This window comes from Phoxinus phoxinus (genome assembly GCF_949152265.1).
Source record: "Phoxinus phoxinus genome assembly, chromosome: 24".
In the NCBI taxonomy this organism is placed as follows: Eukaryota; Metazoa; Chordata; class Actinopteri; order Cypriniformes; family Leuciscidae; genus Phoxinus; species Phoxinus phoxinus.
The window spans coordinates 5,506,214-5,520,787 of record NC_136899.1 but is presented as its reverse complement, the minus strand read 5'-3'; the positions used below and the strand labels follow the sequence as shown (position 1 = coordinate 5,520,787).

Below are 14,574 nucleotides of genomic sequence, written 5' to 3'. Positions count from 1 at the left end.
GATAATTTAAAAAAAAAAAAAAAGAAAACCGGCTAAATGGACGAGGATATTGCGATCATTGGAATTGGATGCAACTTCCCAGGAGGTAAATATGTTATTTATGAACTCTTATACCATTTGTGAGAATGCTGTGTGCATTTGTATGAGTTCTCAATCTCTACTACCTTCACAGGTGAGGGTGTTGATAATTTCTGGAAAGTACTTGTGGAGGGCAGGAACTGTGTGGTACAGATTCAAGATGAAAGATTTGATACATCAGAGTGGTTTCATCCTGATGAGAGTAAACCAGGAAAAACACAGACGACCAAAGCTGCTCTCATTGAAGGGTAGGAATAATCAGTTCATGATGATACATTCGAGGTTTATAGTTAACTAAAAAGTGAAATGATAAAGTAATAAAATATATGTCTTATTTCAGATTCAATGAGTTTGATCACAAGTTCTTTGGCATCAGTGAGGCTGAAGCTGATTTCATGGACCCTCAGCAGAAACTGTTGCTGCAGTGTGCATATCGAGCTCTAGAGGATGCTGGGATACCCTTGGAAAAAGTGAGCGGAACCCAAACAGGAGTTTACATAGGTAATGCATCTAATAAAAGCAATTCACATTTTTAACGTTTGGGTGTTTTTAGGATATTGAAACCATATATTGTGTTTGATTTCAGGTCTTATGAACAGGGACTATGAAACACTTTTGAACAACAGTCCCAGCACAATAACTCACTATAATGGCACAGGAACAGCTATGAGTATAGCTGCCAACAGAATTTCCTATATCTTTAACCTGACTGGACCATCTTTTGCCATTGACAGCGCATGTTCTTCATCCCTAGTCGCCCTTCACTCTGCGTGCCAGGCCATCAGACAAGGTAATGATACTATTTCAATGTTTAAGTCTGTTCATTGCTTGACATTTACATGGTTAATCATCCTTGTTTACTTTATCTCTAGGGGACTGTGAAATGGCTCTCTGTGGAGGGGTCAGCTGCATACTTGAGCCTCGAGTCTTTGTGGCCCTCAGCAAGGCAAAGATGATCTCACCTGAGGGCACAAGCAAACCATTCTGCCGTACTGCAGATGGCTATGGCAGAGGGGAGGGATGTGGTATAGTCTTACTGAAGCCTTTGAAAAAGGTAGATATTTTACATTGTTAAAAAGAAATCGGTTTTATAATATTGATATACCATTCAGTTATGGTTTATAAAAAATGTTTAAAAAATCTGTTAATTATTTGTGGAAGTAAGCTGGTGATTCTCTTTTTAGGCTCTTGAGGACCTTGATCATATTTGGGGCATTGTGAACAAGACTGCTGTAAACCAAGACGGCCGCACCGTCACTCCAATCACCAAACCTTCCATGTCCCAACAGGAGGCTCTTCTTCACATGATCTACTCCTCGAATAATTCTTTTGTAAATGTCCAGTATGTAGAAGCTCATGGGACTGGAACACCAGTAGGAGATCCAGTTGAGGCAGGAAGTATCTCAAAAATCATCGCCAAAGAAAGACCTTCAAGCTCAGGGCCTCTGTTTATTGGCTCGGTTAAGAGTAACATTGGACATACAGAATCTGCAGCCGGTGTGGCAGGACTCATAAAGATTCTGTTAATGATGAAGCACGAAATCATTGTCCCCTCTGTGTTCTACTCAGCACAAAATTCCAGCATAGATGCTAAAGCTCTCAATCTTAAAATCCCCACTAGAGCTGAGAAATGGCTGTACTCTGGATCCAGGAAAAGGATGGCTGGATTAAACAGCTTTGGGTTTGGTGGCACCAATGCCCATGCCTTAATCAGCGAGTATGTTTATGCTACAGCCCCCGACAGCCACAATCTTGAACCTCTAAAACTGCTTCCATTGTCTGCAGCCACGGATCAGTCTCTTCAGTTGTGCATAGCTGACACGTATCAGAGGATTTTGGTAGATGAAACAGTTGATCTACAAGCTCTTGCTTATACAGCTGCCTGCAGAAGAAGCCACATGAAACACAAATTTAGGAAAGTCTTCACTGCATCATCTGTATCAGAGTTAAAATCACTACTCGAAGCTAGTATGAACAAGAAATTAGCCCCAATAAAGCAGGACCTAAAGTTAGTTTTTGTATTTTGTGGAAATGGCGTTACTTACAGGGGAATGTGTAAGCAGCTACTAAAAGAGGAACCAGTTTTTAGGGAAAAGGTCAAAGAGGTGGAAAACTATTTCCAGAAGTTCAGATCCACCAGTATTTTGCAAAAGATCGCACGCAGCTATGACAATGAAGATTTTTCTAAACCAAATGTTGTCCAGCCACTTCTTTTTGCAATCCAGGTTGCAATTGTTCACCTTTTGAAACACTGGGGCATCAGACCAGATATTGTTCTTGGACACTCGGTGGGAGAGGTTGCTGCAGCTCATTGCTCTGGTCTGCTGTCTCTTGAGGATGCAGTAAAGGTTGTCTACCATCGCAGCGATCTACAGACCAAAGTTACGGGTGGGAGGATGCTGGTCATTGGTAACATTGCTGTCCCAAATATTCTGGAAATCCTCCCTGCATACACAGGAAAGATCTGTGTAGCTGCTGTGAACAGTCCTATGTCATGTGTGCTGTCAGGTGATAAAGAAGCTATTGATAACGTGCACCAAAAGCTTCAGTCTTTTAAGAACAAGAACCTGTTCCTTCATGTCTTAGATGTTCCTGCTGCCTACCATAGTCATATGATGGATCCTATACTGGGCCAAATCAAAGACAGCATTGGACATTTAACTCTGAATGAAATGGAGTGTGAACTATTTTCCACCGTAACAGGAGAGGTGTGTAATCATGGGGACTTTGTAACAGGTGAATATTGGGCAAGAAACATCCGAAAACCTGTTGCATTTGAACAAGCTATTAAATTAGTTTCCAACCACACAAGGAACACAGTCTTTGTGGAAATTGGTCCAAGACGGGCTCTGCAGAGGAACATCATGGAGATCCTGGGAAATGACACCACAGTGCTAACTTCAGTGCATCCAGATAAAGACCACGAGACCATGTTCACCACTGTATCAAAACTGTTTGAGCTGGGGGTCAATGTGAAGTGGGACGAGTTCTACAAAGGGTTTGAAACAAAGCTTATTGCTTTCCCAAAGTATCAATTTGAATGTCAAAAAAATGAGGTATACTTTGAGGACGTAAGACGGGGAAATGACACAATCTCTCGCAGTCCACATCCACTGATAAGTCCAAGTAAACGTGATGGCAAAGTGATCAAGTGCAACCTGTCAACAGATACTACCTCCTACCTGTGGGAACACAAGAACAATGGCATCTCAATTGCCCCAGGGGCATTGTACGTTGAATTGGCCTTTGCATCTGTAATGGAAACTGCAATTCCAAAGAGGCCTCTTAATTCATTTCAGCTAACAATCAACTTTCAAAGTTTGTTTGTTTTAACTAAAAACTGCCCTACTCTGAAAATCACAGTTGACACATCAAAGGACGCAACCACATTTCAGGTTCAGTCCTCTAGTACTGTGCATGCATCCGGCACCATTAGCCATGAAGGGGGACCAGCTATGATAGAACAGCAAACCATTCACCTCAATGCTGTTTTGGAGAGATGTCCATCAGTCATTGAAGCAAAGGATGTGTACAGCGCTCTTAATGATGTAGGGTTTGAGTACGGGCCCAACTTCAAACAACTTGGTGACATTCATTATGGACAAGAATTCAAGGAAGCAGTGACCAGTGTCAGGATTGCAGAGGGAGTACTCAATCATCTATATGAGTATTGCTTGCACCCAGTGGTCCTAGATTACTTCTTGCAAATGTCCTCAGTTTTAGCAGTAGTCTCTAGCACCATCAGGCCTGGATTTCCCTCTGCAATTGGTAGTATGGTTATATCTGCACCTCCCCGTGAAACGATGTTCATGTATATGAGACTGACCAAAGAAATGCCAGACTACTTTGAGGTTTGTGGTTGTTTCACTGACAAAGATGGACATGTGTTGATTGAGCTAAGAAATGTCAGAATTAATTTTCTAGGAAGACATCCACAGATTAGGGAATCATGTTTCTTTTATAACCAGAAGGTTGACATTCATGCTGAGAGCAGTTTCCCCAGTAGAATGAAGGCTTTGGTCTTTGAGGACACCTTGGGTATCGCTAAAGGTTTGGAGCCATATTTACACCCAAAATCTGTATTTGTTCCCCCACTAAATTTAACAAAAAACTCAGCCTTGCAGGTCCAAGAATTACTGTTGAGGTATCCATGCAGTGCTGCAGACATGGATGAGATCCTGTTTATCTGGGGTGCTCAGAATATTAGTCACCTCAAATCTGATGCCATTCTAGAGTCCTTGGTAGACAGCTGTGAACTTTACCGTCAGGTTGTTTTGTCTTTAAGAAGCTGCAGTCCTGTTCGTTCCATCCGTGTCATTACGTACAAGTCAGCAGAAGAAACAGTTGAAAGTATAAGTTCTGGATTTGTGTTATCTGGCATGACAAGGGCATGTGCTGCAGAGTTGTCAGGCACTTCTTTCCAGCTCATTGACCTTTCCACAGTGTCAACTGAGGATATAGAAGCACTGGCTCATGTACTTAACTCATACAAAGCTCAAGAGTGTCCAGAAGTCTTCATCAACAAAGGGAAAGTTTACTCTGCTGTAATAACTCATACTTCTGTCACCACAATTAGGGAAGCAAAGACTGAATCAAAAACCCTACAGTCACAGGACTTCACTTTGCAGACAACCAGTCCATACAGGATGACCGGCTTATCAGCTTTTCCTTCAGAGAGTTCACTCCACACTATTGAGAGTAAAAACATTGAGGTTCAGCTGAGTAAGGTATGTGTGCACTCTTCCGATTATTTTCCAGTTAGTACTTCAGACTTAAACTTTAGTCAGACGATGTATTGGAACAAGCACACAACACAGAACCACAGTCTTCTGGCACTTGACTTCAGCGGGATCATTACAGCTGTGGGAAAGGATGTCAGCAAACTTAAAGTGGGAGACCATGTTGTCTGTTGTTATCCTGTAAAAGCAACTTCCAAAGTCATCCTCCCAGAAGATGTGTGTTTCAAAATGAAAAGGCTTCCATTCCTAAAAGATGCACCATGTGTTTCATACTTTGTCCTTATCTGGAAGATTTTGCAGTGTGTGTTACCCAAGTCCAAACATCAGCAAAGTTTGGGGATCTTCTCTACTGATCGTGACTCAGTCCTGATCAAGTTATTGACACTCATAGCAAGTAAATCAGGCTGGAGAGTTTTTACAGAGACTGAAGTAAGTGGATTAGTCCAAAATACAAAGCAGTGTCTTCTTTTTGTGATTCTTCCTCCATATGATTCCTTGCTTCTGACAGACATTGTAAGAGTTGTCAATGCAAATCACATCATTGCAGTATGTGACATCCGTGAGCCATGCAACTCTACAATAAATGGAATTCAGAGGGTTAGTGAAAGAACATGCTTCCAGACACTTGAGATGTCCAAAATCTTCCAGAAATCAGGACTTAAGGCACACGGAGCTCTTCTACAGAAATGGCTAAAGGGAATGCACTTACACAAAGCATGGCCATCAATACAAAGCAGTACTTTTCAGATGGCTCCCCCTCAAGGTATTCCTCCTCAGTCGTTTGAACAGTCTGGGTCTTATTTCAGTGCAAGCACTCTGGACGTGATAGCTCTGGCCAGTGATGACACTAGGAGCAAGATGTCTGCCATCCCTTTGCTTCCAAGAACAAAGCAGCTGTTCTTAAAGAAAGGTGTGTACATAGTTACAGGTGGTCTCTCTGGTTTGGGATTTGAAACTGTTAAGTTTATTGCCCACAGGGGTGGGGGATGCATTGCCACTCTCTCAAGGAGTGCACCATCTGAGAAGGTACAAGAGGAAATGAGCAGTCTCCAGAAGAGATATGGGGTAAGAATTCTCACTCTTCAGTGTGATGTCTCTGTGTCAGAAGAGGTGATGGAAGCCATTACTGTGATTGCAAAACATTTTTCATGTCCAATCAGAGGGGTGTTTCACAGTGCTGCTGTGCTACATGATGGATTACTGGAAACCCTTGATAGATCTCTTTTTCAAAAAGTCCTGCAACCTAAAGTCTGTGGTGCTCTTAATCTTCACCTTGCCACTCTGCACAGCCAGACACTTGATTACTTTGTGTGCTATTCCTCGATATCCTCGTTCATTGGAAATGCTGCACAAGCAAACTACGCAGCAGCTAATTCTTTTCTGGACACGTTTTGTCACTACCGACACAATATTGGACTTGCAGGCCAGTCAATCAATTGGGGACCCCTTAAACTGGGCCTGCTAATGAACAAAGACAATTTTCAAAAGTTCCTGGAAACAAAAGGGCTGATGATCATGGATGTGACAGAGATCCATGAAGCACTAGAACACTGTCTGTTAAATAACAATCCCCAGCAGGTGGTCTGCAAATTCAATTTCAGGAACCTGAAGAACCATGTCCTTTCTCAGAATGTCTCTCTGAAGTTTCGCCTGTCTGCTTTAGTGGAGGAAGAACTGAAAAACACCACAGTTGTTGAGTACTCCAGGATAAATGTTCAGTCATCAGTGGATGACTGTGTTAAAGGTATTATGACTGAAATTTGCAGTGTTGATACTGATGATCTTAGTGATGAAACTGCGCTCACTGCACTAGGAATTGACTCAATGTTGGCAATGACGTTGCAAAATCGCTTGTTTCAAGAGATGGGTGTGAATATTCCTCTTGTTGCTTTGCTTGATCCAAGCAGTTCACTATCCTCATTGGCTGAATTGATAAAACAGAGTTCAGATGAAGACTGTGAGATTTCTGTGCACCTGTAATGCAAAGTTATGTAATTTGTCCATAAGACTGAAATGCATAAAAATTTTATGTGATTTTTTTTTGTGTGCTTATGTTTTGTTTAGCTAAACCACTTTAGAAAATGCTGCATTGCTAAATTGTTGCAATCTTAACCACAATATTGTTATGTGTGACAAACATTGGATGTCAAACATTAAAATCTTGATTTGAAATTTCAATTTTGGTTATTTTATACCTTCCCAGACCTAACATTACCAAGGAATCAGAGATCAAAGGTCAGGCATGCCTCATCATTTTACTGCCAAATGCATAAATCCACTGATGTATTTATGCAAACATATTATGTAACACTGTAAACATTGAGTGAACTAAATATAATAGTTTTTAATAGAAATGTATATTCTCCCTAAAATGATAATCCTCAGCCATTCATAAATATAAAAACAAAACTGGTGTAAAAGATGAAAATATTCACAGTTCTTATTATAATCTTTACTCGGGCAATCCTCTTTTCTCAAAGAAAGCACGTGCAGTACAGAAGCAAAGGGAAAATATATATTTTAAAACACATTGATAGGTAGGAATCATTTTGTGGCTATTTAAATAAGCCAATAAAAATACTTAACATCTGTGTATTTAGTTATGTCTTTAATGAGCTTTTACACATTGAACAATCCATAAGAAAACATTGTAAACCTCTCATAAATACAAAGCAAAATATGGTTACATTTCTGCATTCAGTTAGTTTATTTCACAAAAATTAAGAAAAACTACAAAATTTTACTTTTCATATATAATTAAATAGAAATATTTGCATATCCAGCAAAAATAAGACATTTAAATATTTTCTGAGAGACTGGGGCTCGTTCATAAAACAATACATTTCTGTTTAAATCCATTTAAACCCATTTTTACGTAAATTGTTGCATTCAATTGAATTTGCCAATTTATTAAGGTTTTATGAACGATTTACTCAAATTTGTTATCCTTGTGTTTCCTAAACAAGTAGTTGTTGTTTCATTTAGCTGTACTTTGCCTACTGTACATCAGTGATGCATTTTGTAAAAATATTTTTTAAAGTTGTTTTTGGCTTTTTAAAATATTTTTTTTTTACAGTTTAATCGGGGCCACTAATTCCTGAAACCCCCAAAAAGTCCTAAAAAACCATTGGCCCATGTATATTTTTGTAGAAAAAATGCCATGTTGTTGTCTTGTTGATTTCTATTGCATTAGTCACATTAAATTAGTAATTTGAAACATATAAATGTAGTACACAAACAAACAGGATATATTCAGAAGAAAAGGAAGTATGAGGATTTTACAAAATGGCCAAATCAGAACAGTTAAGAGTGGGAACATTTGAATCTTGAATGTGGTTGCTATTTCCTAAAACACAATTTTGACCTTCAGAGTTTTGACCTTTTGATTGACAGTTGACTCTTAACCTGGTATCATCAGAGGGTGCATACATGTGAACCTCATAGGTCTGACTGTCCACTCTGAACATTGGGATGGTGCTCGCCACACACATGTGATTCTCTTGGACATGATGATTATTGCCGGTTATCATCCATATGGCAGAGCACGGCTGAGACTGACATGTTCGGTTGTTGTCGGGTTGAAAATTGCGGTTGTCGTAAATTTCCCGCTCTTTCACCTCACCATCCCTTGCCATTGCTTGAACATTATTCACATGGCTGTTCTTCATGGCCTGCTCTTCTGGGCCTGATTTCTTCTTGGCTGGTGTGCCACTACACATGTCAAAAAAGGTCAGAAAAACTGGGATAAAAGTTAAGCCATGGAAGAGACCAAAGAATATTACCAAGAACATAATTTTAAAGAAAGTTCTGAAGATGTAGTTCTTCGAAGCAGACAACACTACCACCCCAAGAATAGTAGACACAGCCCCCTGCAAAATAGGGTAACCTAAATGAAACAAGGCCTCCACTGCCTTTTCATTCGCACTGGGCTTTTTGTTGGAGACAAAGGCGTAAGATATATGAGCAGAGAAGTCTACAGAAAAACCAATGCAGACAACAAGAATGATCATGGAGATGGTGTCTAAATTAACATCCCATAATGCCATGAAACCAGTGACCCCCACAATGACCGATGCGATAGAAAAAGTCACCCAGAGAGAGCACAGAGGGTTTGGGATGAGGAGAAGGGAGATGAGCAACATTACGGCCGTCGTAACCGCAATATTCTGGATGGTGTTGGTGACTATTACTGCATACTGGTCGTGGTAGATGAAGGCAGGGTGGTAAACCAGTAAAGGAACAGGGCACTTTTGTGCTGTCTCTCTTAACTTATTCAACATATTCATCTCATCCAGAGCAGTTGAGATATTTACGGTCTGGATGAAAAAGCGAGACGCGTGAATGGAGTTGTTGGTGAAATTGACGTCCTGTTTGAAATCGGAATAAAATCGCAGAAATGATCCCAAATTATCTTTGAAGACATCTTCAGCACTCAGATTGAGTTTTGAGTGATATCCGTAGTACTTGTATGATTTGATCCAGGAGGTGAATATATCCTTTTCAATGAAAGATAAGTTTTTGAAATCTTCAATGCAAGTTTCAAGATCTGACATGTACTTTTCATCCCAGTACGGAAATTCCCGTCGGATGACAACCATGATGTTTGGGCCATATTCAGAGAAATATGCCTTCTCGTTGTCGTAGTATTTTACCACATAAGAATCATCCGCTGCCAAATTACGAAGATCGATTCCTTCTTGAATTTGGAAGCAGCCATAAATGCTGATAATCAAATAGATGCAATAAAGCACAATCACAAAGACCTTTGTCCCTGATTTTGTCAAAAAAGGGCCGTAGTATTTTTTAAAGAAGTGATTCATGGGCTGTACCTCCTCCTTGCCAGTATGAGGGTCGTAAGCGCCTCCCACGCAACATAATTCATACCACTTCGACTGACCTATAGGGCACTCCTCTGGTACTTCCTTGCAGGTCAGCCAGTGCTTGTTGCTGTTCTCTCGCCGTCCGTTAAGAACGAGGAACGCTCCGAAAAACGTGATGCTGTAGATGTAGCAGAAGAGGATGGAGGTGCTGGTGTACAAGCAGAAGGAGCGGACGGACCGGAAGGGCGTCATGAGGCCGATGTAGAAAGCGAGCACGTCCGTGAGTGTTGTGATGGTGATCGAAATGGCCGCCTCTTTGTACGTTTTAGACAGTCGAGTCTCAACTTGATCATGAACATTCGTCTGCTGCCAGCAGGAAATGAGGATGAACATGTCGTCCACTCCGATCCCTATTTAAAACACATCAGGAAATCCTTGTTTAATCTGATATTATACATTAAAGGGAGAGTTCACCCAAAAATGTCAATTCTGTCATTAATTACTCACCCTCACGTTGTTCCAAACCTGTAAGACTTTCGTTCATCTTTGGAACACAAATTAAGATCTTTTTAATGAAATCTGAGAGCTCGCCAGTAGGCGCGTTTCCATTACAGATTTGCGCAAAACTTTTGCGATATTTTCTAAATGTCGATAAAAAACTATTGCGAAATGGCGGCGTTTCCATTAACCGATGTTATGCGACTAAAACTTTTTCCTCTCGCGATAATCATTCCAAAAATCATGGCAACGAATGTTGGTAGGTTTATATATTGCAGCCGCCACACTAGCCATTATTATTCATCAAAGGATATAAGCGTGTTATCCAAGCTTTAATGTGCCCTACTGTGAGCGGCTCATATGAGGAGTTTCTGTGTTTCTCACTCATTTCTGCGTCGAGGTCTTGATTGTGGCATTTTGTTTGAGGTTTAGAATCCAGTATTCCTGTAATTCTTTTGTCTTTTATGAATTTAATAATTCGTATTCTGTCCAAACACACCGCGTCATCTACGTCAGGTGACTGTAAATGCGCAAAAACTGTTTCCATTGCAGTTTTGCGAAATATTTATTTTTCGAATTGCCTGAAAAAACACCTCATGCGAGCGTAAAAACTTTTTTGCGATAAATGGGAATTTTTGCGAAAATTACGTGTTTCCATTGAGCGTATTTTCAATTTTCAATTTCAATTTGAAGGGTAATGGAAACACGGCTAGTGATAGCTACGCAACTACTACTTTGACGCTTCAAAAAGTTCATATAGAAATCATAAAACGAATCCATATGAAGACAAAATTTCTGAAGAGACTTGATCGCTTTTTATGATGAACAGATTTAATTTAGGCTTTTATTCACTTATAAACATTCATCAACTCAAACATCAGTTGTGGAAACGGAAGTTCAAGCATGTTCGGTTGAGCTTTTTTAATGTTCACTGATCAATATTTAAATGTGAATAAAAGCCTAAATTAAAACTGTTCATCAAATAAAGCGATCATGTCTCTTCAGAAAATGTGGACTAAACCGCTCGATTCATATGGATTACTTTTACAATCTCTTTATGAACTTTTTAAAGTGTCAAAATGGTAGTTGCGTAGCTGTCAATGGAGGGACAGAAGCTCTCAGATTTCATTCAAATGTCTTAATTTGTGTTCCCGAAAATGAACAAAAGTCTTACAGGTTTGAAACGACATGAAGATCTCATGATAGAATTAAATTGTTGGGTGAACTAATCCTTTAACATAGTACAGCACTGGTTTTACGTATATATGAAGTTATTACCTAATATCAGGAACGGAGAATTAGCAACTGTCATGACAAATGGGACACCAATGTGTAACATCATCCCAAAAGCCGACAGAACAGCCAGTCCAGCGGAGAGCACCCCAAATGTGGCAACCCATACTTTATTTCTGACACAGTCAAACCTGGAAAAACAGACAAAATATATTTGAAAGAATTTCTCATGGTTAAATACAACATGCTTAGAACTAATCTTATTTTGAATCATCATCTTCATAAAAGATTCCTACATTCATTTTGAATACAGTAGGAAGTTGAACAAATCAGGTGTGCATTAAAATCACCCTAACTAGACCGGTCAATAAAAATAGCCTAACTATTCAGGTTAACATAGCCTACCTCAAACAAGAAAGAATTGAGAATGCAATGGCAATGACGTATGTGATAGAGAAGAGTGGAATCACATCCCTTGTGTTTGCCTCAAATTCCACCTGCCTTGACAGAGATGTGGAATGGGTCACCTGAGGAAAATGATCATACTAACATACATTACCATTATACTGACACATCATCATTTCAGATTTAAAGAATAGTTACATCAGGAGAGCATTTTAACAAACCTAAAAGCATTTTAAACAACAGCCTACTGACAACTACTTTCAATAAAGTCCTAAAACAGAACATAAATAAAACATGACCTACCTTAATGAAGTTTAGTGATAAATTAGAAGGAAAAACCTTAAGGAATTCGTTCAGCCATAAGTCTGTTCTGGTACGATTATCCTCCTTCAGGAAATATAACAGGCGCACTGACTTTGCACTTTTAATAACAGTAGAGTTTATTTTCACTCCACCAACCGAATAGCCCAGGAAAATGTACGAGAATCCGAAGCGAAAGAACGGGAAGGTGAGCTCGGTCTTTTCTAAATTGTTACCATAATATTTGTAAATATCCAGTATCTTGTTAGGTATGCATTTCTTGTACCGTCTTGCGCAAAGTCCCTCAAAAGTGAGCACCTCGTGACCCATAGCCGCATTCAGCTCCTTGACCTTCCTGTCTAAAGTGACTATCTCCTGAAAGGCAGCATCTGTGAGGATGTTGGAGGATCTTGATACCGCTATGAAGGACGCGTAAACTCCATCCGTGTAGAGTCTTTGGTTGGAGAACACCGAGTCGTTCTGCGGAAAGTTTTCCTGCACAAACTGCCTCTCCAGCTTGGCAGGACCGTTCACAGGTGTGAACTGATCCTCAATGTCATTGGCCTCACGTTCTTCTAAGAAATAAAACCCACTGCCCAGCACCGCAGAGATCACCAGAGGAGAGAGGAAGAACCACCACGGGTAAGTTCCCACAAAGCGGCCGAACTTCTGGAAGCAGATGGAGATCGGCTTCTCCACGCAGTCTGTGGTGCATCCAGCCATGTTCACCGGCATTTTGAAGGATTAAAAGGGAAAAGTTAAGGGGGAGCTAAATGGATTAAATTAACGTAAAGCTCAGTTTCTCTATATCAGTATTGTGGTTGAAGCATGACAAGTTATAGCTAGTTATAAACTAGTTAAAAGTTGATATAGAAAGAGAATAATGCATGCGGAGTATTTGAATATCCTGACGCATTTTTGCGTGAAAATCTATAAGCCGAGAGCGACCACTGACGGGCACATGCAGAAAATTATATTTAGACTGACAATATAACCACAAACGCAAAAAAAAAAAAAAACTGTTTTTATAGAAGTGTGCTTTAATTAAGCTTGATGCATTAGTTATTAAATAATGCACTATAAAATAAGTTATTTTGCATTAATTTATTAAAATAGTTTTGAATGTTGCAGCATTATTAGCTATAGGCTACATAAAAAGGCAGGGCACCATTAGTAGGCCTAGTAGTGAGGTCAATTATAATTATTCATTAAATTATGTGTTGAAGTTATTGTAGCCTAACTGTGTTCCCACATTAATGAATCTGTCATGATCAGTCACAAAAATGCCTCATTCATTCATTCATCTGATCTGTAGGCCTATTTCATAAAAAGTTCAATTTCTTGCTGATTAAATTAAGGTTTATATATGCTGGGCTCAAACCATGTCGAAAATAGTCATAAATACTTTAGTGTAAGATGACAACACGTGAGCTGTTCATGTCCTCCGATTCGCAAAATGTTTATTTTGCTCAAAATAAATCTGCAGTGGTCATGTGGTACAAAGTCGTAGCTCTCAAAAAATTAGGAGTCTTAAATTGTAATTACGATCCAGACAGCAACATAGGCTAGTGTTGGCCCAGATCCGGGCCACATCTGGGTCTTGTGGATTCCACGCGTAGGCCTATACCAGATCTGGGCCGACATGTTGCTGTCTGCTTTTTACAAGTCAGAATAGTTACGATATTACGACATGGCATGAACACAGCTATATCCCATATAATTAATAGGCCTATATATTTAAAAAAAGTTGCTAAAAACTCCAATGAATTAAGGTTCTTTATTGGACTGCATCAGATTCAACAAAGAATCCTCTTCAAAAACATATAGCTGTAAAGGGCTGAGTTGGCATTATGGTTCTTTGGAGATTATGCTGCATTCACACCATGTAGTAATTATCGTCAATAAAGCTCCATCTGCTCTCTAATTTCATATCATACACCGATGCACAGCGGCGCTTCAAGTCGAACACACCTTTTGCAGTGGTCACGTGTTACAGCGGCTGCATGGTACAAGTTGTAGCTCTCAGAAAATGACACATTGTAATTACAAGTTCTACAAGCACGTGAAGGCTTTTTACAGTTCAAAATCGTTCCATAACTAGGCGCCTTTAAATACATTCTTGCTGTCACATTATTGGTTCTTCAGGTTAGTATATTTCTGGGGTCTTTAAGATGGTTTTCTAAACAACTAGAGAATAAAAAGTGTGTGTATTATGGTTATCAAACCAGACTGTAAAAGCTTTTTGGTTCTGATTGATAAACCTTTGGAGTGAATGAATAATAAGCTAACATATCTACATATAATAAACTATTTCAGCTCAAAAGCTATATGTTAGAAATGTAGACCAGTTGATTTAAGTCGAAAACAGGACTTACGTCGCGGTTTCTGCTCCTTATGCTCCATCAGGACAGAGTGATGTGAGGAGAGAATGACATGCAAGTTCATTACTGAACACAGAGCTCCATTCATGCCTTTCAATTATCCCAGTGGTTAATTGGCCC

The 14,574-nt window shown here is 39.7% G+C and overlaps 2 protein-coding genes across 3 annotated transcripts; one reads left to right on the top strand and one right to left on the bottom strand.

The window, feature by feature from the left end:
* Positions 1 to 36: 36 nt before the first annotated feature.
* On the top strand, positions 37 to 6,925 carry pks1 (polyketide synthase 1; the record flags this gene model as incomplete). The annotated part of the gene is made up of 6 exons (XM_079601807.1): positions 37 to 85; positions 173 to 326; positions 419 to 579; positions 665 to 868; positions 951 to 1,132; positions 1,263 to 6,925. The coding sequence occupies 6 exons, from the start codon at positions 37 to 39 to the stop codon at positions 6,795 to 6,797; spliced, it is 6,285 nt and encodes a 2,094-aa protein (XP_079457933.1). The 3' UTR covers positions 6,798 to 6,925.
* A 482-nt stretch (positions 6,926 to 7,407) lies between these two features.
* On the bottom strand, positions 7,408 to 14,486 carry ptchd3a (patched domain containing 3a). Of its 2 annotated transcripts, XM_079602748.1 has the most exons (5): positions 14,449 to 14,486; positions 12,077 to 12,777; positions 11,774 to 11,895; positions 11,414 to 11,559; positions 7,408 to 10,047 (listed from the first exon to the last, which is right to left on the bottom strand). In XM_079602748.1, the coding sequence occupies exons 1-5, from the start codon at positions 14,474 to 14,476 to the stop codon at positions 8,096 to 8,098; spliced, it is 2,949 nt and encodes a 982-aa protein (XP_079458874.1). In that variant the 5' UTR covers positions 14,477 to 14,486; the 3' UTR covers positions 7,408 to 8,095. The 2 variants fall into 2 exon arrangements, with proteins under 2 accessions (XP_079458874.1, XP_079458873.1); XM_079602747.1 differs by lacking the exon at positions 14,449 to 14,486 and having other exon boundaries at positions 7,416 to 10,047; positions 12,077 to 13,006.
* Positions 14,487 to 14,574: the final 88 nt, after the last annotated feature.